The sequence below is a fragment of the Vombatus ursinus genome, unplaced genomic scaffold (assembly GCF_900497805.2).
Source record: "Vombatus ursinus unplaced genomic scaffold, bare-nosed wombat genome assembly UNPS02005286.1, whole genome shotgun sequence".
Classification (NCBI taxonomy): domain Eukaryota; kingdom Metazoa; phylum Chordata; class Mammalia; order Diprotodontia; family Vombatidae; genus Vombatus; species Vombatus ursinus.
The window spans coordinates 9,305,713-9,332,416 of NW_020945064.1; the positions used below are offsets into that span (position 1 = coordinate 9,305,713).

The 26,704-nt window shown below is 39.6% G+C and overlaps 2 protein-coding genes across 3 annotated transcripts in view; one reads left to right on the top strand and one right to left on the bottom strand.

The window, feature by feature from the left end:
- Positions 1–8,903, top strand: part of ZCCHC14 (zinc finger CCHC-type containing 14) — a 111,459-nt gene extending 102,556 nt beyond the window's left edge. Inside the window, exons 11-13 of one of the 2 annotated variants that reach the window (XM_027847598.1) lie at positions 1,068–1,208; positions 1,288–2,787; positions 4,981–8,903. In XM_027847598.1, the coding sequence (XP_027703399.1) occupies positions 1,068–1,208; positions 1,288–2,787; positions 4,981–4,985 (1,646 nt within the window). In that variant the 3' untranslated portion in view covers positions 4,986–8,903. The other variant, XM_027847597.1, reaches the window with a different exon arrangement.
- A 1,420-nt stretch (positions 8,904–10,323) lies between these two features.
- MAP1LC3B (microtubule associated protein 1 light chain 3 beta) lies at positions 10,324–22,090 on the bottom strand. Its single transcript, XM_027847599.1, has 4 exons — positions 21,915–22,090; positions 15,284–15,339; positions 12,754–12,860; positions 10,324–12,066 (listed from the first exon to the last, which is right to left on the bottom strand). The coding sequence occupies exons 1-4, from the start codon at positions 21,952–21,954 to the stop codon at positions 11,895–11,897; spliced, it is 375 nt and encodes a 124-aa protein (XP_027703400.1). The 5' UTR covers positions 21,955–22,090; the 3' UTR covers positions 10,324–11,894.
- Between the last annotated feature and the right edge of the window lie 4,614 nt (positions 22,091–26,704).

Below are 26,704 nucleotides of genomic sequence, written 5' to 3' on the forward strand. Positions count from 1 at the left end.
TAAAAAGAGAACAAAAACAGATGAAGACATTTTCTCTCTCATTTGGGACCAGAGATGAATGAAAAAGCATTCATTAAGCACTTAGTGTGCCAAATACTGTACTAAGCTGCCAAATACAGTACTAAACGTTGAGGATGCAAATAGAAAAAACAGGACAATCTCTGCTCACAAGAAGTAAACCCTAATTCAGGGAGACAAGACATAAAAGAAAGTTTCACTTTAGAGCAGAAGAAAAGGCTCAGGAGTCTCAAGTTTTCAGCAGGGTCCTTAAAGGTCCTAAAACCTTTAGTGATTTAAGTAGGCAAGTAGCTCAAATGAGTCTTGGGCAGTCCATGAACCCAGCAAGAGGTAAAGAAGAAAGGGTGCACTTGGATTACCCTTCATTTTTATTATATAATTGATTAATATAAAAATCAATAACAAAAATATTAAGTAACCTTCCTAATTGTTTCTAGGAGCCACTGTGATGCTCCTAGAGTCACTCACCCACCCATGTCACCTAGATATTTGTAGTTAGGGGTATCTATCACCAGTGCTTCCTTCTCTTTGCCCCAGTTGACTTGTATTTATAGCCTATCACCACCACAACCAGTTAAGTTAGTTACCTTATCACCTCACCTGTACTGACTTTGGGGAAATAAAAGTACATCTTCTTCTGTTATCCTAAGATAGTATTCTTCTACACTTTGGAAGAGGTTAATCTTTTTAATAGACTGAAATCTAAGACTAGTTGAAATTTTATAGAAAACTACTATGATATATTTAAAATATTTGGATTAAGATTCCATCTTAATTCAAGGCTATTTTAAAATTCACATATATAAATTTACAAACATATACATACATACATCTATGTATGTGTGTATTTTCACATCTTTTCAGTAGTCATTACCTTAAAATGCTATCTTATATGTTGTACTGCTTTATCAAACCTCAGGTGGTTTTGGGAACATTGAAAAGTAAAAAAAAATCATCAGGCTGCATGATTTAATGTACAGCTCACAGATGGGTGTCTGCATGATTGTCCACTGTATCTTTAGCTTGTGATTGGATCTTTTCTTCTCCAGAGCTGCGTGTGGATGTGGAACAGCCAGCTCATCAGATGCCCCGAGAAGGTAGCTCTTCAGAGTATTCTAGTTCCTCTTCTAGCCCAATGGGGATCCAGGCTCGGGAAGAAAGCTCTGACAGTGCTGAGGAAAATGAGAGACGTAAGGAATCCAAGCAATACTTAAATTTGTGTTGACCTGAGTAGTAAAGCTATATTCATAGGTCTGTTTCCATCTCTAGGTTTAGAAATTCACTTGGAGGGTTCAGATAAGGAGAAGCCAGTAATGTTACTGAATCATTTCACTTCAAGTTCAGCCAGACCCACAGCTCAGGTTCTACCAGTGCAGAATGATGCAGGCTCAAACCCATCCAGCCACCATCCCCTGCCAGCACAAATGATGACAGCAGCTGCCTCTCACATAGCTCCTATTCGAATGCTAAATTCAGTACACAAATCAGAACGAGGAAACACAGACATGAAGCTTCTTTCATCTTCTATGCACTCACTCTTGTCTCTCGAAGAAAGGAATAAAATTGCATCTGGACCAAGAGGCAGCATTAAAGTGGAAAAGGGTTTTGGAAATACAATGATGGAAGTCTTACCTGCATCCTCTCCTCACCAGCCCATGCAAGTCCTTTCTGGGATTCCTGAAAGCAGTTCAGTATCACCCACAGTTTCCTTTGGTCCTCGGACCAAAGTTGTCCACGCTTCCACTCTGGACAGAGTGATAAAAACAGCCCAGCAGCCAGCGTTAGTTGTGGAAACGAGTACTGCCGCTACTGTCACGTCTAGCACTGTCTTCCACGTGGCTCGCCCACCAATAAAACTTCTGGTCTCTTCGTCTGTTCCTGCTGATTCTGCAATTTCTGGACAAACATCCTGCTCAAATAACGTGCAGATAAGCGTGCCCCCGGCAATAATAAACCCCAGGACTGCCCTGTACACAGCCAACACCAAAGTGGCCTTTTCTGCAATGAGCAGCATGCCAGTGGCCCCGATGCAAGGCAGCTTTTGTGCAAACGGCAACACTGCCTCTTCCAACAGCCACCCATCGACATCATTTGCAAACATGGCAAATATAACCAGCTGCCCTGCCCCCAGTTCTAGCCCCACACTTTCCTCTGTTACAGAAAACAATTTCTATAGCAGCAGCAGCAGCAGCAGTAACAGCAGTAGTGGCTCCACAGGAACCATCCCTGTACCAAATCAGAACCATCACCACCACCACCACCATCAGCAGCAGCAGCAGCAGCAGCAGCCGCCGCCGCCGCCGCCACCCCAGCAGCAGCAGCCTCCAGGGTGCATCGTGTGTACTTCCTGTGGATGTAGTGGAAATTGTGGTTCAAGTGGTATGACAGTCAGTTATGCTAACTATTTCCAGCACCCATTTTCAGGACCTTCAATGTTTACTTTCCCCTTTCTGCCCTTCAACCCCCTATGCAGCAATGGCTACATCAACACACAGCAGTACAGCAGCGGCACAACTTTCCCAGTAGTTCATTCTCCTTATAACAGTAACTTAACCCCAGACTCTGTCCTGAGTGGTCAGTCCACGTTTGCGGTTCCTCCAATGCAGAACTTTATGGCAGGGACAGCAGGGGTGTACCAAGCCCAAGGAATGATGGGAAATAACAGTTCGGGCCACAAGAAAAGTGGAAACCTCTCTTGTTATAACTGTGGGGCCACCGGTCACCGGGCTCAGGACTGCAAGCAGCCACCAATGGATTTCAATCGTCAAGGTAAAGATTCACAGTTGTAATATTTTTATATTGGGCCTGGTTTGTCTCTAAGTGCATGGGGGTTCCATTGGTCTAGAAACTAGGTTAGAAGTAGGACCAAAACCCACTACTTATTTAGTTTTACATTCTTATTAAATTATTGTTCATTTTCTTTTAGGTCTAGTAGTGAAAATAGTAGATTGAAAAAAATTGTATAAAGTATCAGTTTAAAAATTAAAGAATAGTGTCTGAAATCCATACAGGCTTTCAAGTCAGGCTCTATTTTATGGATCATTTAGGCCAAAGTGGGGAACTTTGGGCCTGTAAGTTGCCTCTGACTTTTCTTCTCTAATTTGTGAGGCAGTTGCCAAGATTTGATAAATCCCTTCTTAAACCTAGAGGTGAAGACATGGAATGTGGATTTTAAGAGGCTTTAATTGCAGTATCACAACTTGAAGACTTTTTTCTTCTCATTCTGTCCTCCTGCCCTTACTTTTTGTTCAGTCCACTCTTCTTTCTCCCCTTGTCCTCTGCCTTCCTGCACTTTGATCCTTCCTATCTCAGCTACCTCACCTTCCATTTTTATGTATGTAGGTCTTAAGTCAGGACCCCTGGATTCAGATCCTAGCTACGGCTCTAAGTCATTGTGTGAGACACTAATCTCTGTAGTAATTTCCAGCTTCAAGAATGGCTATGTCTGTCTCCCTTTCCTTGTTGGTTTCTTTCACTCTCAATTTTCACCCCCCACCCCTTTCTCTCTCTCTCTCATCTATCCATAAAGACAATAAATAGTTCTGATGTATTTATTAAATAGTTTTATGTTCTTTGTTTTTTTAGTGGAAAAAGTGCACTGGACTGGGAAGTCAGGAGACATGGGTTCTAGTCCCAGTTCTGCTGCTAATTCATTGTGTAACCTTGGGCAAGTTAATTCCCCTCTGTGGGCCTATTTCCTGATCTATAATAAGTGAGGCAGTTGGATTAAGATGATCCCTAGTGCCCCTCCAGCTCTGTAATTCCATGATTCCTAATCTTTAAAGTTGACAAGTAAAACATTTTCTCTTTCTCTTTAAAAACTTTCTTTTTTTTTAATGTGAAGTTTAAGTCATTTTTCTCCCTGTGGCCCATAATGAAAAATGTCCATTCTCTCCATTTTTCCCTTGATACCTCATCCTCATCCTTCTGGCAGTGTGCTTTTACTGACTCTTTAGCACTATACCAGAGGACAGAAAAATGAAAGCTCAATCTTAAACCAGTCAGTTCTGTGTTTTAGTTATTTCAGTAAAAAACTAAAGAAAGCCATTGACATTTTACTAAAATGTTACTAGGGCTTATCTGGGCATTTAAATTAACCCTACTCTCCTGAACCCCTGTGATCAAGGAATTGGCTTTGCAGAGGTAGGTGCGTGCAATTTTTTCTAGAACAGTAAACATGAAAAGTAGTTTCAATTTTATTAGGCCTTATTTGCATTTTAGTTAAGCCATTTTGAAGGGTTCTCCAAAGTGCCAGATGTAGTCAGTTGGATGCCTAAGCAGACCAATACCAGCTATGAGTCTCAGAAAAACCTCAGAAAAAACTTACTAAAATGAGGGTAGAAGCAGCTGTTTTATCTTGTTCAACATTATTAAAAGGTTTTGGTTTTATAAATTTGTAAAAATAAAATCCACATTTTTTTTTTGGTGGGACCAAGTGATAGATACTGCTTTCCAGCACCAAGGTGGGAGCTTGGCTGCTGTGCAGCTACATTTTGACAAATCATTTGGTTGTGATAATCATGCAGTGATTCAAATTTGACCCTTTTTTTTTCCCCCTCTCTCCAGGTACTTTTAGGTTGAAATATGCCCCTCCAGCAGAAAGTCTGGACTCCACAGATTGATATTTTTCTCTGGCAACAGAACACTATTAAGCCATGGAGACATAAGGAAAATTAAATACAAAACTGAGAAGTCTAGTTGCTGTTGAGCTTAATATTTTTAATCCAAAGGTGCTTTACTTTACTAGACTGGATAGAAAAAAAAAAATCTAGCTTAGGGGTACATCATACCCAATTTTATTGATTGCCAAAATCCTAGTTTGGAGCTTGATGTCAGGACTTACCTAGTGGGTATCACAGATGGTTGGTGAAGTTTGCCACCTACATTCTTTGTTGCAATGCAAAAACAAAAAAAAAAAAAATCACATTTACTGAAGAGCATTGCCGTAATTGGTCCTTCTAGGCTGAAACATAATTCCAGGGCAGCTACGTGTGATCTGAATTGAGAGCCGGAGGTTGAAGTTTTCAAAGTGGAGTTTCGCCAGTCGGACTCTGACACCCCTGGGCTAGGTAAAATGTCTACTTTTTTTTTTCCTAAAGTGGTCAGGCACTAATCTCTGGGATTTTTAAGGATTGCACTACAGAAGAATGTAAAATGATTTAAAATCTCTGCAGTTCTGGTAGACAATGTTAACTCGTTTTCTGAGACCAGTGCGAGAGACAGAGACGACCCACACTTAAAGAATTGGCACCAGCAGGCTACATGGCCGACTACACAAATAAAGCAATCTTATTTTTTCCTTTCCCTCTGTAAAATATGTGTGGCAGTTTCAGTCCTTTTTCTGTTCATAAATGTACACTGTCAACACTTATTAGGTAGAAACCGCTGACCAGCAGCAAAATGAACTTAATTTCTAAGGGTCCAACTCCCAGAGACGCCGGGGTCATGATGGCTCTGAGAACACCTATTTTTTTTCCTAACACATTAAACATCGTTGAGTCCTGTTCCTATTAGACGTGGACAACATCTTTCAGAGACATATTAACTACACTACTTTTGTAAATGAGTTTGAAACCAACCTGATGCTGAACACTGTTAGCAGACTTGGCAAGCCGTTATTTTATGTAATACTGACTTCTACCCCAAGGCTTACTGCTAAAGGATTCAGAGGTGTTGAGACAGACATTTCAACAATAATACAATTTCATAATTAATGAGCAAAAGACTTTAAAGTTTTCCTGTCAACCTCTTTTGTTACTTTTAGACTAGTTAATTCTGTTCACTACCTAGAACTTGTCATTTGAATTGATAAGACTTGGAAGGAGCCCCCACAAAACGCACCTAATTTTGTCAAGGTGGAGAAGTACTATATTCACCATGGATTCCTAAATTTTTATCCATTGGAATAGTAGCACTTGGTTTGAAAGCCAGGGACTAGAGAACAAAGGTAACTTTCTGCTAAAATATGACTTAAATGTTTAAAAACCTCTACCACCATTATGTACTTGAGAAGGCAAAGCATTGTCATCCAGGGGTTTTCTATCAAATATTTGTGAAAATTTCAAAATGTTCAGCCCATTCTGAAATTGGGATTTCAGCCTCAGGCCAAAAACATAACACCATAGAATTGGTTCCAACGTAGAGGCATTGTAATAGGAAATGGCAGTGATACTACACTTGTTTCAGATTTTTGGAGGTCAGTTTCCCAGCTTCATGGAAACCAAAGCAAAAAGGTTGTGTTATTTGAATCTGTGAAAAAAAATAGTACATACGAGATTTTAATTTCTTATTTCTATGCAATGTAGAAGCTACAGACCTCTGTATTTTCAGCTCTGTTTATGCTAAACCGTATTACAGTATTGAATTGTGATGTTTGCTAATGATTTTGAGGATGTTTCATTGGATCTCTTGGGAAACTATAAAACTTAAACATGAGAGTGATGAGAACTGACACTTTGCCTTAAAGAGTTCTAGACAGTAGGAACAACTTGTCATGTTATATATACTATCTATGTTAAAGGAAGACAGAAGAGTTTTCAATGATGTTTACGATTTTAATATTTTTGAGGGCCTTGTATGGTGGCCTGGATGTGTGCTGGAAGCCAAATTTTTTAACATTTTTGGTTTTTTAAATAAATTCTTCAAGTTTCAATTGCATTTAAGTAAACCCTATTTTCAACAGTGTCATTGTTGGAAACTGTCTCAAATAGCAAAAAAAAAAAAGTTAATTTATATAAGTTGTATTTTTAATGGACGGTATTGAGGAGTTAAATGTCTGTTACCATTCTGACTTGTTTGGTCCATATTAACCGATATATTTAAGTATTTTTATTCAGTTCTTTAAAAAATTAAAACAAACAAAAAGTATTTGATTTGCAAATATAAAATTCAGAAGTTGAGCAGCTCATATTGTTCTGACAGTTTTCCAAATTGGTTCAATAGCAGCTATGTTAAAAGAAAATCTTGTGTTTGAAAATGGGTTTACAGTACATTGTGTCCGATGAAGACATTTTAAGTTTAGGAAAATTTCAGGAGTAAAAACAGAAAGAACTCTTAATGCAGAAATGGTTAAAATACCAGTATTTGAGCTTTCCCAAAGCAGATTACCGTATTTTATGGCTTCAGAGTATTTGCCAGCAGTATTACGATTGATTTCTATCAAGAAGCCAAAAACAGATAAGCCCATACAGCATTTTTACATTTCATTAGAAGTCTTATTTACTTATTTAGGCACAGATCATCTTTAACCCTTTCAAGTTCTTAGTATCTTGCTTTAAATTGTGGTCTCAATCTCAGAGTGGCTGAAACAACCAGGTAGGTAGTGGTAATGCCCACTTCTTTGTGTATGTCTGTCATGTATTAAAGAAGCTTCAAGCACCACTACCCTACTCCACCCCATCCTGACCCTTTTCTGCTCCAACAGGCAAGGGGGGTTGGGGGGTAGTGGAATGTACAGGTTGAAGTAGAATACAGTGTGGGATAAAACAACTATTTAAATACTTTTTTTTAAAGGAAGAACAGTTAACTACCTTATGTTCTAACTTTAAATTCACTGTAGTATAGAAAACTGGAAAGTGTTAAAACCTTCTAGTTATTGAGGAGTACTAAGTACATGGGAGCTAGCACTTCTATAAAAGAAGAAAAAACTTATAATTAGAAATATTGGGAATAAAACCAGCATTGTCTGTAACCTACAAAAGATTCTAGGAGTCAGAATGTTAATAGAAGGCAATAGGTTCAGTATTTTTTATTAAATATTTAGAACTCTAGATCCTTTATTGCAAGAGGTCAACATGGTTCATTTACACTACAAATTGTATGTATTGAGGCACAGTAGTAGTGACTTTACCAAAATATCACTCAGCTATATCAAGTCATTAATCTTTCTGAGCACAGTATATAGGCTTCCAATCTTCATTTTTTATAACGTAGTGGATTACTATCAAGCACCTGCCAAAAATTTGGTTGTGAATAGTTCCCTGCCATTTTGTTGTCATTGCTGATGCATAAGTGGCTTTTTTTTTTGGCCTTGTTAGTTCTACATACTGATATAACTGGTGCCATTAATATGTTGGAAAGTCTTAATTACTAGGGGGAAATACCCCTAACTCAACTTTCACCAAGAAAAATAATCCTTGTTGCATAAGTGAGTTTTGTTGTCCATAGTTGTTCACTGTGGATTAGTCCCAAAGAACAAATCAAAGAGTTTACATTGAAAGCCATGGATTCTGAAGGAAGGCTTAATTGTTTAAAAACAAAATCCCAAGGGTCTTAATGAACACGAGCATATTGAACTGTTCAACACTTGCAATATTCATATATATGTATATATGTACACACACGTGTGTGTGTGTGTGTATATATATGTATATATACTGTGCTGGTTGAGGCCAAAGGTAAACGTTACTACAATATTAACTTTGAGGGAGTGGGGGCAAAGGTAATCAATCCCCAGATATAACCACATAAAAACGTGTATTGTTAACAGCCCTCATCAAATTTTCTACATGTTTATAAGTTCATACACAAATAGCAAAAGGTATTTGGTACTGAATGTGAAAGCAAACCTTATGTACTCAAGTACAAGTTCAACTTCAGACTCTCGGACATAATTTTATGTTAGGAATGAAGGAAAATTATCCCATTTTTGAGCCATTATTTTGTCACAATTCTACAAAATGCATGTAACTTTATAAATATTTTTTAAAAATATAGTTTTGTAAATATTTAATATTCAGCTAATTTGATTTTGAATTGTAAATGTCAAGTATTCTGTTATTGGGGTTTTTATGTTTTATTATACTTTGTTAAAAAGGAAAAATTGTACATTTTTAGAATGTTTTTATGAGTAAATTTAATGTACTGAAAATAAAAATTAAAAACAGGCTTAGCGTGCCATTGAATTAGATCTTGTCATTTTGAGAAAAGACATTTCAGAAAAACTCTTCAGGTCATTGACTCCAAGAACAACTTTCCCTCTTTTCCTTCCTCATATTTGCAAGTGAATGGTAATTAACAGGCATTCAATTTTCAACAGGAATTTTCAACGGGGTTCCTACTAGAACGTCTTTGAAATCTAGAGATACATATTAGCTAAATTATCACTCTAGTTGACCTAAGATGGGCTTAAGGCCAATGTGTATGGTCTCTTGCCTCAAGGAAAGGCTATTTATGACATGCAGCAAACCACAAATTACTTTGTAGTCTTCCTCCTTCCCCTCCCCCATGTGATGTTGCCTGCTGCTGCTTGTTCATTTAACGTGTAAAGTAACAGTACTGAAGGGGAATACAAACACTACAGCAAGAAGGGTTTGCCCACCAGAAGCTTATGATTAAGGAATGTTAACAGCCTTTTATAAAAATGGGAAATGAAATAGTCCAAAAAAGTCTAATAAGAAGCAGCAGTATAAAAGAAAATTCTTAAATGCCTTGGAAAATCTTTTACCCTAACAGCTTAAATCCTGTTTATTGTATTTGGTATGTATTTCCATCAGAAAACCCTCTTAGTAAATACCAGTGAAAAAATGATGTACAGCCACTCATGCTGCTTCTGGAGACTTTTTAGCCAAGGGCCAGTCTCAGCAGATTTCAAGGGCTTACCTATGATAGAATGAGGCTGGAACATTATGGGGTGTTAACATACAAGGCATCATCAGTATGAAATCCAGAAGTCAGTGTAGCCTTATGCTACTTATTTACTATGGATAACCAAGCTCAGAAACAGTGTAATCAGGAAGCTCACATCCTGTGCCTAACCTTTGCAGGAAAGAAAATTTTCTGGCTCTCAGTTAAAGCTGGGCTAAAACTGGTTGTTTTGAAATTCTACTGATTTTTAGAAAATAGTGTGTCCTACTGGGTTGCTGGAACCTGTTCCAGATTTTCTACTGACCACCACTTTATCATTTTCAGTCGGCTTGGAGAATAGCAGGAGTGGTGCTCCTCATGTGTACCTAGCCTCCCTTCTCTCCTGCTTTTTTTTCTCCAATTACCTTTATTAATGTCATCCCTACATCTCTCCCCATTACTACAGTCAATCCCCACTGTTTTGCTACTTCATAAACTGCAGTGATTTCTTAATACTTTTAGTTCTCATTAACTACCCTGGATCCTGCCTCTAGCTCAAAAGATATACTTTTTACATATTTGTTGAAAATGCTACATTTTGGACAGTATATGACATTGCATTTTTAGTTCTGAGCACTGGTTTGTTGTTGTTGGTTTTTGTTGTTTTTTTTTTTTTCCTTCACCCTGCCTGATCAAAATTTACTCGTTTTAAACATCCTAGAAATAAAACTACCACTCAAGTTAATTTGGGATATAATTCATCCCTATCCGCACTGTATTAAATTAAAAAAGCAACACATCTTACAGGAACCTTACTGATCACACAGCAATTACAAGATGGATGTCAGGTGTTTTCATTAAACATGAACATCTTATACAACCTAACAAGACAGGTTGATTAAGAATTTACAATGCAGTAAAAATACACTCATGAAAATTTAGCACTATGGACAGATGCATGCAGAAAGTGAACAAAGGCAAACAAGTTGTATACATTTATTAACTGTAGTGCCAAGATGCAGTAATATTGCTTTTCTCCATTATAGTAAATAACTTTCACTAACAGTTGTAGATATTTCACACACATCTAAATATACAAGGATAATTTTCGCTGATCTGCTACATACATACTTCAGTCCAAGTGGTGTCACAACGAACTTTTTGTGACACTCCATGAAAATAGGTTGTCAACCCCATGCAAGTAGCAGGAAGCACTTATAGTCCTTTGTTCAAGATATTAAATAAAATGACATTGTTGAAAGCAGCTTTTACCCCCTTTGCTACATTCTCCTTTACAAAATGACATGCACGTAAACTGGTTGGAGGGTTTTTTATGATTAACAGTGACAGCTGAAGTATGCTTACAGTTAAAATTTTAATAAAGTATTTTAGTGAAGCAGTTACTTTTCCACTTGAAACATAACAAATCAGACTACAGACTTAACCCAAAGGTGCAAGGGAGTGCAAAATGAATTTTAATGCTCCAAAGTTCTAGGATGTAATTTCTAACTGCATCAGCAAAGACTTATTCTGGTGCAACTATTTAATGAAATAGTCACTGGTTTGAGAGTCTCTAAATCACAGCAAATCTGTAATAACAAGAAATGCCATCCCTCTGTTCTCAGGAACTTTTTGGAAGCCAAGCATTTAAAAGAAATCATTCAATTTACCCATAGAATCCATGGTGTTTCTCTGTATGACTATATAGAAAACAAATAAGACAGCAAGAAAGTTGGCGGTTTACTAAACTGGAAATCTATGCATAGATTCCAGAAGAAGCTGGACTTTTTTGCCCCCCATTTACCCTGTTTTGCTGCGACCACTGATGGTAAATGGACTTAAAAAAAATAGATATGACATTTGACAAGGCTACTTAAAGATACACAGTTAAAGAGAAACCTTCCTATAAAAATTAGTTTCCATGAACAAAGACTTGTTTCACTAAATGTTTAAAGGTTACCATTGGAATTGAAATTCCTATTTTTAAAAAAAGTCACTACAGCAATTCAAATGACCCATTTTATTGGCAACTTAGAATGCAAGGTATGTTTCTAAACCTAAAACTTAAAAACAAGATATCCTAGGTGAAACAGGAGTTTTCCAAAGCTGTATTGTATATGCTTTTGGAATTTAACATGTATTACTACATATGCATGTAATACAAGAGACAACTTACTAAAAACCCCTAAGGTGGTAATACTTCTATTTTGGTGAACTGTGATTAGATGAACTGATCAATCTCAGTTGGTAACATCCCTTTTTTCCTGGGTGAGGGCTTAAAAAATTCTAGTATAGAAGCTTTGTACTAGGTCTTACACTGAAGATTTTCCAAATGTCTCCTGAGAGGCATATACCATATACAAGAATCCATCTTCATCCTTCTCGCTTTCATACACTTCGGAAATAGGTGTTGAAACGCTCACCATGCTGTGTCCATTCACCAATAGGAAGAAAGCTTGATTAGCATTCAGCTGTAGGCGCCTTCTATTGAAAAAGAAGGAGGAAGGCTGATTTAAACATCAAGAATTTTCAGGGCCTTTAGATAACTGTAAATCTAGGTCCTCTAAACCAGGTGTTAAACATGTAGCCCACAACACTTCCAAACCAGTGTGGCCCAAATCAGATTAAAATGTAATTGGGAATTACTTAATAAAAATAAATAAAATACAATAGATACATAGATTACATTTCAAAACTAAGTCAATATGTAGCCCACAGGATCCTTATGTACAAATTAGTGGCCCTCCATTTCTATTTTAGACCACTCCTCTAAATTAAAATACTTTTAAATTTCAGCTGCTATTCTGATAAATGGGCAGCTGGGTCATGTGGGGGCAAGGGGGGAGATAATACAGAAAACACTGAAACACTATGTCTACAGCCTAACAGACTTCTCTAACATGCATTTTTATGGCCCAAAGCTAGTCAATTCTTGTTTATCAACACACTGTCTGTTAACTCTAGGAAGCAATTTCCCCCACTTTTAGTCTTAGGATTGGCTTCTACCGTAGCCTTCATTACTTTTTCCCTTGTGTTGTCAAACTTTTAAAAATTAATTTTGCAAACATCAGGAAACTGTAAATGTCTATAGTCAGAAAACTAGCATGAGAGCTCCTATTTGAATCTTAACCATCTAGCGTTTAAAGAATATGTGAAAGGATTACTGAATACCTAATTATTTTGATTAGCTCACTCATGTTGACGTGATCTGGTACAAGGAATTTGGTTTTATCCAGTACAGGAAGTTGTTTCTCACCCTTGTATCTTTCTATTATCACCTAAAGGAGAAAAAAAAAGTACAGAAAAATGTTTTAAAAAGAGAACTGTAGTACAGTTGCTCTAATATATGCCAAAAAGTTCCTTCTATGTTTATAACTTTGTGAAGTAAAAGATTAATGCCTGTAACACACATCTGTTACCTATTCTATTGTCAAGGATAGAACACATGGATATTATCATGGCTTAAGCTAAGTCAAAATAATGACTAAGGTTCTCTTTTTAAGTAACTCCAAACACTCTTTGGTTTAACAAAACAACTAAAAATTCTAAAGGTAGCAGAAGGGCTTCATTCAAAGAAATGAATTAGTATTCACAACAACAATATGAACGGGTACTTATTAATACATGTGTGCTTCCCCGCTGTGGGAGTGTGGACTTTTTCCATTATATACACAAAACTTCAGAAAAACTTGTAGAACTAATTTGAACACCACCAAAAAAAAATTGCTGACTGGCTCTAGTCTTCTCTACAATGCAAGTTAAGTCACCTCCTGGTTCAGTCCTTCACAGTCACTGTTCAAATACTTAACTGATTTGTTGTTCAAATATTTTATTTTAGAAGGAACTTCATTAATGATTTTGTTATTCTAGAACTAGATCCTTCTCCATAGTGGGCCTCTGCTTTTTGTAAGGAATATAAATCAAAATACCTTGCAGTTAATGCAATAAGGCTATACTTTGTATCTGTATATTTAGCATAATAAAGGCGTTGAGAAAGGTCCAGATCTAAGGACCCAGACACAGCAGAAGCAGAATGGAGGAAAAATTGCCTCTAAGCCCTAAGGAACAACCAATCTTCATATCTGGTCAATTGGCCACGGCCAGTCTAATCTCTAGAAGAATCCTTTCGAAGTCACAGATTGCTCCAAGCAGTTTCCTCCTGCTGCACTGGTCTAGCTTTTTATTTTTTAAATAAACAGTTCTGCACTTAAGAAAAGCAGAAAGAAAGTAAATAAATGCTTTTTTTCAACATTCAATACTTTTTTCCCAGAATCTAAAACAAATCAAGTCAAGCCAAACTTTCCATTCCATGGCATCAAGGAAAGAGAGGGAGGGTCAACTGGAAAGGTAACATCCTGAGTCAGGAGATAAATCTCAGAAAAGTTTGGCCTACAGGACAATGACCAAATCAAGGGGGTGCCATACCTTTCAAGGTCAGGTGGATCTCACTTCCAACAGCTAATCTACAAAAGTGCCCTAATCTGCCAGTTTAGCAAACCTATCCAAAAAAGAACATGAAATGAGTCTTGTCATAACCCATCCTGGATGAAACTCTTCTGAAGCACTACTTCTCCCTTTAATGATACCTTTGGCCATTCTGCCAAGAATCAAAGTCAAGTTCATGGGAGCATATTCATCAACAAAGACAGATTCAGCACCTATTTACTACATGCTAGGAACTAAGGATACAAAAACAGTGAAATCATCCCTGCCCTCAAGAAGCTCACATTCTATAAGCAGAGATTGCAGGCTCCTTCCCCTCCCCCTGCCTTTTTGAAAATCAGGGCAACACTTATCTTTTTCCAATCCCCTTCTCCATAATCTTTTAAAGATCACTAAGAGTGGCCCAGCAATCTTATCTGCCAGTTCTTGCACTAAGAAATCCATCTGTCTTGATAAGTACTAAGAATGAGACAGGGACCACTGCTCATAAAGATCCTCCAGTGTTCTGCAAATTAATATAAAATAATTAAGGGTAGGATTTGGTGGGGGAGGTTCACAGCACTAAAGGGAAAAAAAAAAGACTGAAATTCACTGGGCAGAAAGGAGAGACCAATCTATCAAAATTCCTTCTCCATCCCTTTTCCCTCAAATTTATTAACCCTCCTTCTCACTAGCCCTCTTGGTGCAAAAAACAAATTAGTAAAGCAACCAGTAGGCCAAAGGGTACTGCCCAAAAGGTTTTGCTAGTTTTGTTTTTCTGAACACAGCTACAAGGAAGGCAGTCTAGGTGGGATTTGTCAATCATTAGCCAGCCTAAAGATGCTGCTTTAGTGTGCCTTAAGAACCTCTCTGCTAAAACCTATAGGATATAAAACAATGCCTTTTCTTTATCTCCTAAAAGGAACCTAAATACAAGATGCTTCTATTGAGAGAGAATAGAACAATTTAAAAAGTAGTTTTAAGTAGAAGCCCTAACACTAATCATGTTCAAGTCCGACACCTCACTTGAACAGTCTAACAGTACTGACCCATCTTCTCTTTACTCTAATCGTAACTCCTACACCCTTGAAACTCCAGAAGTGAAGAATGAAACAAACACTACTACATTAATGGGAGATGATTCCCTAAAAATTAAAAATTTACAACTATGAGATATTAACATGTCTATCAGAATACATGCTAAGTCTCTGATAAATTCCATCTAGACCACAACTTTGAAAAAGCATTCTTTCCTCACTAACAAATAAACTTTACCTACCGGTATCTTGGTAGGATGCTGCTCTCGAATAAGTCTGACATCTTCTACTCTTTGTTCTGCAAAGGAAATAAAAACCATTAGAATTAAGTGATGGCCCTCAAGTTCAAGGTATATAGTTAAACTTTTTGTCATTAATCATACCCACACATGGCCTCGTCCTGAAATTCAGTGTCCCCATCTGTTCTGCACAATGGCAGTGGCCAACAGCCTAGTATTCAGACATCTATTCAAACTACCTATACATTGGGCATACGGAGAAAGGCAGGGTAAATAAGAGACAGGCCAAGTACCTGTCCTCCAAAGGTAGGACACAAAAGCAAAACCATCCAGACCCCAAGGACCAGCAAAAGTGTCAATCATAGTAAATCCTATCTCAAGAAGAATCCCTTCTAAATTTCACAGGAAGTTCAAAGAAATTTCCTCCTGCTGTTTCTAGTTTTGTTTTTGTTTTTTTAATAAGCAGCCCTTAAGAAAAACAGGCAACTCTTTTAGGAGAAAGAAAGGTATAAAGAAGCTAAGAAATGCTTGGGTTTTAAATAGTTCTGCCCAGTAGTTAAATTAAGAGGCCAAAGCAAAATATGAGCATTTGCCATGAGCAAATTATCCTCCTTAATTTAGTCAAGTATTTATTTTCATATCCACTATGTCCTCAACCCTGGGCTAAGCAATAAAGTGGATATAAAAATGTAAGCCCTGATCTCAGACACAACTGTCAGGCTTAGGGCCACCACCTCTGAAGCATTCAAGAGTAGAAAGAGCACTTGACTCAAGGACATTCATCATGTAATCTCTTAAAAATCTGCTCATATTACTATCTTCGATCTACTTTTTTACATTTTACTAGCAGTCTTGACTTATGAATGAATGTTCCAAAAGTGTCCCCTGGAACTTAATGTAGTTTCTCCCAAAGAATACTAGGCTAGCTCACAAAAACCTTTTAACCCAAAATACAGCCAAGGTACAGTGTTGACACCACTAACCTACTGCCCATTTTTGTCCTCAGCAAGGGCCCATAAAATAGAAGGGGAAAAGCACTCTCTACACCCATTTTAAAATACAGGCAGTCTGTATTTGACATCTTTCCCTATCTTTGCCCTACTTCAGCATAGTCCACGCCCCAAAATTACCAATTCTCCATCTTCCTCAATCAATGGTCTCATTCCCACTTCAGATGGCCAAATTGCTGTCCTAATTCAATGTCTGAATAGCTGATAGTCCAATAATTCTCCAAGAGGTACTTAAAAGGATGTTGGTTTATCTCCATAAATCTCTAATTATTACACTTAAGTAGGAAGAAAAATAAAGATAAGAAAATTCTTATGGGGCAAGGAAACAGCCAATGGTATTTCTGGGAGTCTGTCTGCTTCTAAAGCTAGTTTCCTGGCCTAAGATGTCCCAGTGATCTCCTCCTGCTCTTCATTATGAACTCACAGGTTTCTCTTAAAAGTACCCAATATATTCTGAATGGTTACAAAAGGCTTCAGGGTGCAGTTTGGAGGTTTAGTTGGTTGGTTAGAAGGGGGACAAGCAAGGACAGTAGCTATATTATTTCACTTATTTTAAAATTGGACATTTTTATGTCAGGGCTGCACATCTTTGGTTTCCATGGGGCTAAGAATGCATGCTGTTGAAAGCAGTTTTTTTTCTTCAATTTTTAAAAAAACATTTTTATTTAAAGTTTCAAGTTCTAAATTCTATCCCTCCTCTCCCCTCTCCCCTCCCTGAGACAGTAAGCAATCAGACATAAAGATTATACAAATGCAATCATGTAAAATATTTCCATATTAGTCATTTCTTACAAGAAGACTCGAAGAAAATTTTTTAAATGAAAGAAAGTGAAAAACAGCATGTTTCAGTCTATATTCAGTCAGTATGATTTCTTTCTCTGGAGGTGAATAGTATCTTTCATCATTAGTCCTTTGGGATTGTCTTGGATCATTGTATTGCTGAGAATAGCCAAATCATTCACAGTTCTCCATCGCCACAATGTGGCTGTTACTGTGTACAGTGTTCTGGTTCTGCTCTCTTCACTCAGCATGAGTTTATGTAAGTCTTTCCAAGTTTTTCTGAAATCATCCTGATTGTCATTTCTTACAGAACAATAACATTCTATTACGTTATATATCACAGCTTGTTTAGCCATTCCCCAATTGATGAGCATCCCTTTGATTTCCAATTCTTAGCCACCACAAAAAAAAGCTGCTATATTTTTGTACAAATATATCCTTTTCCCTTTTTCTGGATGTTTTTGGGATACAGACCTAGCAGTGTATTGCTGGATCAAAGGTCATACAGTTTTACAAAGCCCTTTGGGCATAGTTCCAAATTGCTCTCCAGAATGGTAGGATCAGTTCACAACTCCACCAGCTTTTTAAATTTAATTCTTTGTAATGCTAACATAAATAAGAGGCAGAAATAACTAATCCCCATTGTACAGGAGTGACTTCCTCAAGATGACAGATAACAGAACTAGGAACTCACCTTCCCAGACTCACCTGGCCTTATCAATCAGTGCTCTGTTCATTTGATCAGCAACAGAACTAAGACTGTCCAGGACAGAAATGCAATCAAGGAAGTACTAAATTAAATCAAGAAATGGGCCTAATAGTAAGGGCATATCCTTGCTGCCTCCTTTTTACGTTGTGAGGTTTTTCTTCTTTTGCTTTTCAATGGAACCTTTGCAGAATAGAATGATTTTCTGCAAGTGGATACCATGTCCTATAAATTCCATGATTCCTTTAACAAAAATATCCCAAATACACATTCAGCCAAATGATCCTTAAAAAGTGGTGTTCTGTAGTTTCCCTTTCAAAAAGTCCAACTACTTTTAAATCTACTACCAGATAAATCAGAGACTAGTTATTCATATTACAAAGATTTCTTGCTTTTACAAAGGATTTAAGGCAGGTTTCCTTCAAACTCTCCTAGCACATTTCAAATGAAGTGACATGTAATTATACAAAGCTTCGTTACCACTTAATTTCACCAGGTATGATACTCCCTATTAGGATTATAGATTTAGAGATAAATGGAGCTTTAGAGATCCTCTAGTCCATCCTTTGATTTTACAACATCAAAGACATATCTTATGCAAGGTCACTTAGAACAGCCAAGATTCAAACCCAGGTTCTCTGCAAATCCAAGTGTTTTCCAAGATCCTGTCTATAAAAAATCACTTGCTAGAAGGAAACTATGTCCAGAACATGACTGGATGATAGCTCAGATTCGAGCACTGTTTACTAGTCTTGGCAGCCATCTCACTCCCCACCTAAAAGACCCTTGTTGACCCTGAACCAGAAACCCACATTTCCCACTAAATGTGCAGATGTTTACATTAGTGTGTCTGTTTAGGACATGTTTTCCTCTTTCCAAGAATTTCAAACATACTAAAACTAGGACCTGACCTGTACTAAGTAAAATAGGACAGTGGGAGTATCAATAAGCGTAGGTGATTTAATACAAATTTGTTGGCCCCAAGTACAATTTATCAAATCAAATTATTTATCAGGCAAATTATTCTTAGAAAACATTTGCACACAGCTAAACCAGCAGGTAACCAATTCAAAACCCATGGTGGTTTAAATGGGGAGTTTGTGATCTTCTTGAAAATGATATAATTTGAGCTACTGACAAAGTGAAATTTTTGTTCTTACATATTTTTGCCCATGTTCTGCTACCTGATTAACTATAAAGGTGCAGAATATCAGTGGTTCTGTCCACCAGTTTCCTATCTTCACTAATCTCATCCACTTGTGGGGGAAGCAAATCAATTTGAGTTCAATACTCTGCACTTAAATGTACTGGGCTCTAGAAGATTCTTCTAGTTGAAGAATCAATTTACTATAAGCCTGACAGCTACAAATCCCACAAAATTATCAGCCCCTGGATTCAAATTTAGCACCATCAGGGTTAAGGCAAAGCATTAGTCATTAAGTGATATTTGATACTTCAAACAGAAAGCTATTAGAAGAGCCTTTTAAAAAGTTCCAGAAAAATGAGCTATGGAACAAACCTGCTCTAATATAGTAAAAGAGAGCTGAGACGTATACAAATTATTTCCAACTAAAGCAAATTCAGCTGTCAGTACGTTTTAGCATGCCCAAATCACAAGACTAACCTAAGACTATTATATAAATGGACAGAAGTTCCACAACCTCCATGTATGTGGGCTACACTCATCTTATCTGATTTGTAAATAATAAGACTGCTTTTGACAACATGAGTTGCAGCAGTAACTAACTGTCTGGCTGATGTCCTGGATAAATTTAATACCTGTGACTGAGAATCCTGACTGGAGAATGGGAAAGCAGAGATCTGAGAGCCAAGAGCTGCTGACGTTTGCAGCTCCACCCAGAAGAGGGTGAACGAAATCTGCTGGCTTTTCTTGCATTAGACTCTCAGCCCCAATGGAACAGGTCATAATATATATTTTAAAAAGGGGGGGAGGGGAGAAGTGGCTTGAAGCCAAACAAAGAATATATCTAATTGTCATTCTGAAGATTTTTTCTTCTGAGTGCTAATAGCTCATTAAAGTCAATGAAGATAATTTCTAACAAAAGAAGTCATGTGTTGACCCTGCTAACTCACAGTCCTCTTTTAGGAGCAGTTTGGGGCTTAGCAGGCTACAATTAGAATGTAAAGTTTTGTTTTGTGGTCCAAGCACAAAAAAATTAAATGCTTTTTAATAGTTTGTGTAATCATCAACTGAATGCTGAGCTTTTTCTTGACTCTTCAAAACCATAGTAGACAAAAGTGGACATACTGAAATTCACTTTCCTTGTGTAGCTGAAAGAACACTGAAGAGGTCTTCCTGCTATATGAGAAGAGGTGACTTTCAAGGTCAGACAGCAAACAAGCACTTATTAAGCTCCTACTAAGTACCAGACTTGAGGCTAAGTGTTGGGGATACAAAGGCAAAAACAAACAATACAAAAACAACCCCTCCCCCACCAAGGAGCTTTACAACCTAAGGTGGTAATAAAGGATCCACATACATTTTATATTAAGCACTGCCTCTTCTTGTTTAAGGCACAAACTGCCTTACTCAAAAAGGACCAACTACCATTGTTTTTTACCAACTACCATTATTATCTATTATAGCAAACACTGTTATCAAGACTTTTCATTTTTAAAACCCTAGTGAACTAAAGTATGATTTCCAGTCCCAGTCAGATCTGCAGGGAAACTAGTATGGATGACTTAAGTTACTATGGGAGCTAAAAATAGGAGCCCAATTTCAGACACAAAGAGAAAATATAGCCTCTGCTGGGCTGTGTGTTTAAGGATTCTCGTTTTAAAATGGCACAATAGCCACCACAGTACTTTCACAACAAAGCATTCTTTGGTAGGTAACAACCAGTGACCAAAACAAAGGGTTTATTTCAACCTTCAACAGTATTTCATCAGCTGTTACTCTTAACAACTCAAAAGACTGATATCTTTATGATATTGCTGCCACTTTATCAAGATACTAATTAACTTACAAGGAACAAAAAACTACCTGTTGAAAATTTAACCTGTAAAACAAAACTTGAAAGGGGGTCCAAACCATCCTGTATTTGTGGTTGCTCAAAAGTCTAACTTGAAAGTTTCTTAGAACTGTTCTCAGTTTTTTCAGCAAGGCCTTCAAAACACAAGGCCTAGCTGTGGGAGTATGGGCAAGTCACTTAACCTCACTCCCCTAGGTCAGAGGTGTCAAAATCCAAATGAAAACAGATGCCTCTGGGGCCGCCTGATTGACTTAAAAAACCTCAAATCAGCATCTTCTCAATCGTTCGGTATTTTCATTTATTTTGTTCCAACATCTCCCGATAACACAGGGAGAGGAGGTCGGCGGCCGGTGCGACACCTTTCCCTCTAGGTAACCCCAAGGTGCGGAGCCCTCCGCTAACGAAGTGCCACACCAAGTCCCCAGGCAGCACAACGAACAGCAGGGGGCCGGGCTGAAGACCAGAACCGTTAACACCAACCAAGAGCCGCTCCGGGCCACTAAACGGGAAAGGAGACGAGTCCCCGGGCCCCCCCCCCCCCCCAGCCCGCCAGTCCGGGGCACTCCCGGACCGAGCCAGCTCCCAGTCCGCCCCGTCCACGCCCCGGCTTTCTTTGTCAACTTCCCAGCCCGGCAGGGCCGGGCGCCAGGCCCCAAGGGCTCGCATCAGTCGGACACGACCCCTACGGCCGCCGGGCCAAATCCCCACCCCCCACCCCCCACCCGGAGCTGGACTCGAGGTACGCCTCAAAAGCAGAAAGACTAAAGCGCGGCCCCCTCCCCTGCCCCTGCCCCTCCCCCTCCCCAGCAAGCGTCTCCGTCGGGGGGAGACCTCGGCTCTCCCAGAGCCTCCCGAGGCCGTGCAGCCCCGGCCCGGGGACCCCTGAGCTGCCAAACTCCAAGGAAACGGCCGTTGTTGGGGGAGGGGCGGGGGGAGAGCGAAGAGAAATTCGAGACTTCCGAGGGAGAAGCCCCGGTGGTGGCAGGAGCCCGGGCCGGGCTGGGGCTGAGACCCCGGCGGCCGGGGCCCGGGGAGGAGTGAGGAGGGAACCGAACCGGCTCTGGTCGCGGCCTGGGGTCCCGCCGCGTCCCCCCCGCCCTAGGCCTCCCAGGCTCCGGGGCCGCGGCCGCAGCGGGACCTACCGAAGGTCCGGCGCTGCTTGAAGGTCTTCTCCGAAGGCATCGTGCGGGGCAGGGGAGGGCTGGGGAGGGGGAGCGGGCTTCGACGGGTCCGACGGGCCCGGGGGCGGCGGGAGCTCTGGCGGCAGAGACCGAGGAGGCGACGGCGGAGACGGAGACGAAGGCTTCTGGGGTGCCCCTCCGGCCGCAACGACTTCCCTTCTGTCCCCGAAGCCCCGCAGCCGGGTCAGGTGACCCCCCCGGTGCGTCACGGAGGGGCGGGGCTAGCGGGAGGTCCTCGGGGCCGCCATGGAGAGCGTGGCGGAACGCGAGCAGGGAGCGGGAGGCGGTTGTGCGCCTGCGTTTGCAGGGCTCGGGTGGCCGGTGCGCATGCGCCCTGGGTGTGGGCTTCGCTCGCGGCGGGGGAGGAGGGGCGCTGGGTGGGTATGTAGTGAGCGCGTCGGGCGGGGCCCGGTGGCAGTGCCGGGTCACCCCGCCCCCGCCCTCCCGGCCCACAGCCAAACCTCCTAGGCTGGGGTGGGGTCCGTGTCCCGGGGCCATAAGCGACAGACGTCCGCGCTCCAAGATTGCGCTTAGAGATCACCTGGGGCGGGCCCTGCGCCGAGCGCCCGGGATGGTAACACTATCCAGACTGGTAACAGTAACTAGAATGGTGACGCGTAATCGCTGCTGTTTGTACAGGGCAGCCGGGCGGCACGAAGGACCGAGCCCCGGGCTGGAGGCAGCCAGACCCCCCGCCCGAGCCCAAATCCGGCCTCTGGCGCTCTCGATCTGGCGACCCCACGCGAGTCACCGACCTCTTTGCCTCAGTTTCCTCATCGGTCGAATGAGCTGGAGGACGAAATGGCAGACCTCTCCAGTATCTCTGCCAAGACACAGAAGACGACGGAACAATAACAAAAACGTTTCTGCAGCACCAGCTGTGTGCCAGACTGGGCTGAGCGCTGGGGATAAGAAAATAGTAATGCCAATATTTACGTGGGGCCTACGATGCTCTTTAATGATAATAGCATTAATGATGATGGTGATGATGAATAACTAGTATTTATAGAGTGCTTTGATAACAAAGACAAACACAAGAGCAGCCCCTTCCTTCTAGGAGCTTACATCCATTCTAATGGAGGCCACAAGAAGAAACTAAAGAAATACATATAAAATGTGTACAATGTAGATGAAGGGTGATCTCACGGGAAAGCCACTGTTTGGACGATGGGAAGTAATACTGACATTTCTCATTTGTCTCCAACACCCACAAACCTGAGGATGACTACTTGTTTTTTCTCTGTTCCCCCTCCCAATAAAAAAAAAAAAAAGGAAAAAAAAACCCCCACAAAAAAAGGGAAACAAAATGGATTATGTGACACTTTAAATGAGGCTCAGGAAGGTCATGTAACTTTCCTCAACCACCTCAGCTAATAAATATAGGATCAGGAATTTAAGTCTTTGGGGCCCCAGAATTTAAAATTGGAAAGGACCTCAAGATATCTCATTTAAGGATCCCTAACTTTTTCTGTCTCCTGGATCTCTTTGACATTCTGGTAAAGTATATGAGTTTCTCAGAAAAAAAGTTTTTTTAATGAACAAAGTAAAATACATAGGAAACTAATTATGTGGAAACATAGTCACACGCATATGTATATATGTATATATTTTAAAACAAATTCTCAATCCCCAGGTTCAGAGCCCCTTGCCTCATTCTTTAGTTTTTATTAACTTTTCTGTGTACATGTAATTTCCTGTCAATGAATCAATTTGGCTTATACTCTGCCAAAGGCCTCAAACCTGCCCGTGGGTTAAGGGGAAGTCATCCCCAAGCATGGGAAGCCTTCCCCTGCCAGGGGAAGACCACAATTTGTTCCAAAGGCCAGGAAGGTGGCAGAAACAGGTGCTGTGGAACACTTAGAGCTTGGTCAGACATCCAAGATGTCAAGACACTGCATCTTGGGCCATCACCAATCCTGACTTTTCTCTTGCCACTGGACTCTGGAAAAGAGAGTAAGGCCGATGACTTTGTACAACTCTGCTTCACTGAAATCCAATTCACACTGGAGTCAAGCTATCACCCTGTGATGTCATTGGCCCTCTTCAGAAAAACAAAGGACAAAGAAAAGCAATTTCACAAGCATCTTTTGAGATGAGGAGGCCTGTGATGCTAGGTAAAGCAAACAATATGGGTGAGGGGTGTTGGGGAACTTGAACATGTATTGGGAAGATAGCACACATGGAAACACAACCCAAGTTAACATAAACCCCCCAAAAGAGTTGAAGTCTACAGCCTGAAAAGATCAGTATTGTCTAGAACTGGATCTGAATATGTCATAGACTCATGGCATTCAGATCTGGAAAAGACAGATCTTAGCACAATGCCTGTCCCAGCATAGAGTAAGCACTTAATTTGATTGATCATATGATCCAACCCTCTTCTAATAAAAATGATGTAACTGAGTGGCAAGGCGGGGAAAAGGTCTTGCCTAAAGTCACAGAAATTATTAACACACAGCAATGGTTAACCCATGAACAAAGAACCTTTGCCTTCTGAGCCAGTTTCTTTCCACAACATAACAGTGCCAAAGTTTGCTGTCTATACCAAAGGTGAAGAAAGGTTAGTTGAGATTGGTTAGTTAACATTATAAAGAATCACATAAAGTGCCCAGTACTAATGGTTTGGATAATGTTTTAGGGAGACAACAAGATGATGAAGTGTTCTTTCAGAATGTGTCCGAGCAAGCTTTTGATTATAGGGTCCATCCTCATAGTGTGTGAGCTTTGAGGAAGAAAGGTGCTATTTTTAAAAGATAATGATTGGGTCTTTGCTCTGACCAATCTCTTCCTACTTGTGCTTTCATAAGAAGCATTCAATTTAACTAAAACATGAGGTAATATGACTAGCAAAATTTAAAAAAAAAATCCCCCCACCCCTACCACAGGCAAGAGGAAGAGTACAAATTAAAATTAGAGTGTCAGAATAGTTAATTTTCAAAGAAAAACCTAAAGTTTTTGTTTTATTTTATTTTTTAGGATTCTAAAGTTCTTATTCTCACTCCCTCCAGAACAAGTTAATATTCAGGTAATTCCCAAGTAGCATTTTGAACAAGCATTCAGCATGGCAGCATTCCCATTTGAAAGAAAAGGAAACTAAATAGAGTTAAATTCTTTGTCCTAGCATCCCCCCCTTCATATACTGCTGCTATCATTGTTCAGTTGTGACTGACTCTTCATGACCCCATGGACCATAGCATGACAATACTGTCCGTGAGGTTTTTTTTTGTTTGTTTGTTTGTTTTTTTGGCTAGGCAATGGGGTTAAGTGACTTGCCCAGGGTCACACAGCTAGTAAGTGTTATGTGTCTGAGGCTGGATTTGAACTCAGGTCCCCCTGAATCCAGGGCTGGTGCTCTATCCACTGAACCACCTAGCTGCCTTCCACATAACTACCCACCCTGCCAAAAAAAAATTTATCCTGTATATATCTTATTTGTACATAATTGATTTTCCATTTTCACCCCCATTAGATTATGAGTTCTTTGAGAGAAGGGACTATTTTTCTTTGTCTTTCTTTGTATCCCCAGTGCTTAGCATGGTGCCTGGCATATAGTTGGTGCTTAATAAATGCTTGTTAACTTGAATTAACTGGACAGATCAGACTATTGATAGAGGCAATCATACTTAGCTCTTTAGAAGCCTCCCTCCTAGCCAACTGGAGCATCTAGAGCCTGGGAAACATGTCATTTTAAGTAGCCATGGCATCTCAGGTGCAGTTCCTAGTATTGGATGACACAGAGTCACAGAGAATTAATAGAGCACCTGCTTTGCATTCCTAGCAGAACACACATGTTCCAAATGAGCAAAACAAGGAAACTGCTTACCTCATCCCAAGTAGAAGATGAAGTCACTATGGATTTGACTATTTGTCAGTAAGGTAAAGAGACATACTGACACATATTAGCTCCACACCTCATCATACCAAACCAATGACGTGTGCATAGCAGGCTTCACATGGTGTATGAAGTGGGTTTCCTGAGTTGCCATGTAGCCCTGAGTCATTTAGTCACTATTTATATAGAGTATCCACTTTATTGATCCCAGGCATTACTCTCATTCTACTTATTCTAATAATTATTAGAGGTTCTCTCTAATGAACATCATTAGCAAAGTGGAAGTGCAAGAATTTTCTGGCTAAAGGTTTTTTTTTTAATTATTATTATAGTCCTTTGCCATTGAAACCTTTGATTTAGAAAACTAGTACTGGAAAGAGGAGGAGCAAATAGACCACCCACAGATGTCCATTGATTCAATGGGTAGATATATTTGTTTGAGGTTTTTATTTATCAGCATTTTTTAGAGGTTCCAATATCAAAATGAAAGCCACTGTTAAAAAAAAAAAAAGGATTACCATATGATCTAATGTCAAAAATGATCTTTAATGTCTCTGCTTTTGTTTTGGTTCTCCTTTACAATTTCCAAGATAATTAGAATTTTTTTAAGAAAGCAAAACAAAACAAAAATAAATAAATTCTTTCCAGTTTAGCAGGCTTTTATTCAGCAATTACCATCTTTCCAAAACACAATTATTAAAATTTTGTGGACATTAAAAAACAAAACAACTGCAATCTCTTTCCTGGGCTTTTAACGGTATCAAATACTGATTGTTGAAAGCTTTCTTGGCCCGATCATTGCTTGGTAAGAAGTGGTTTTTGCCAGAATATTCAAAATGCAAGAAAAAAAATCAATGTCTGATATATGGAGAAAGATGTCTCATATCCCTTTAATATCCCTTGAAGCTTTACCAAATTC

What these genes read in the sequence shown, in the direction of transcription:
- MAP1LC3B (XM_027847599.1), bottom strand. Translation starts at nt 21,954, where the DNA reads ATGCCTTCGGAGAAGACCTTCAAGCAGCGCCGGACCTTCG. An exon ending in AGCATCCTACCAAGATACCG is followed by an intron (nt 12,861 to 15,283) that starts GTAGGTAAAGTT and finishes TTTCTCCTTTAG; the next exon opens with GTGATAATAGAAAGATACAA. An exon ending in GAGCTAATCAAAATAATTAG is followed by an intron (nt 12,067 to 12,753) that starts GTATTCAGTAAT and finishes CTTTTTCAATAG; the next exon opens with AAGGCGCCTACAGCTGAATG.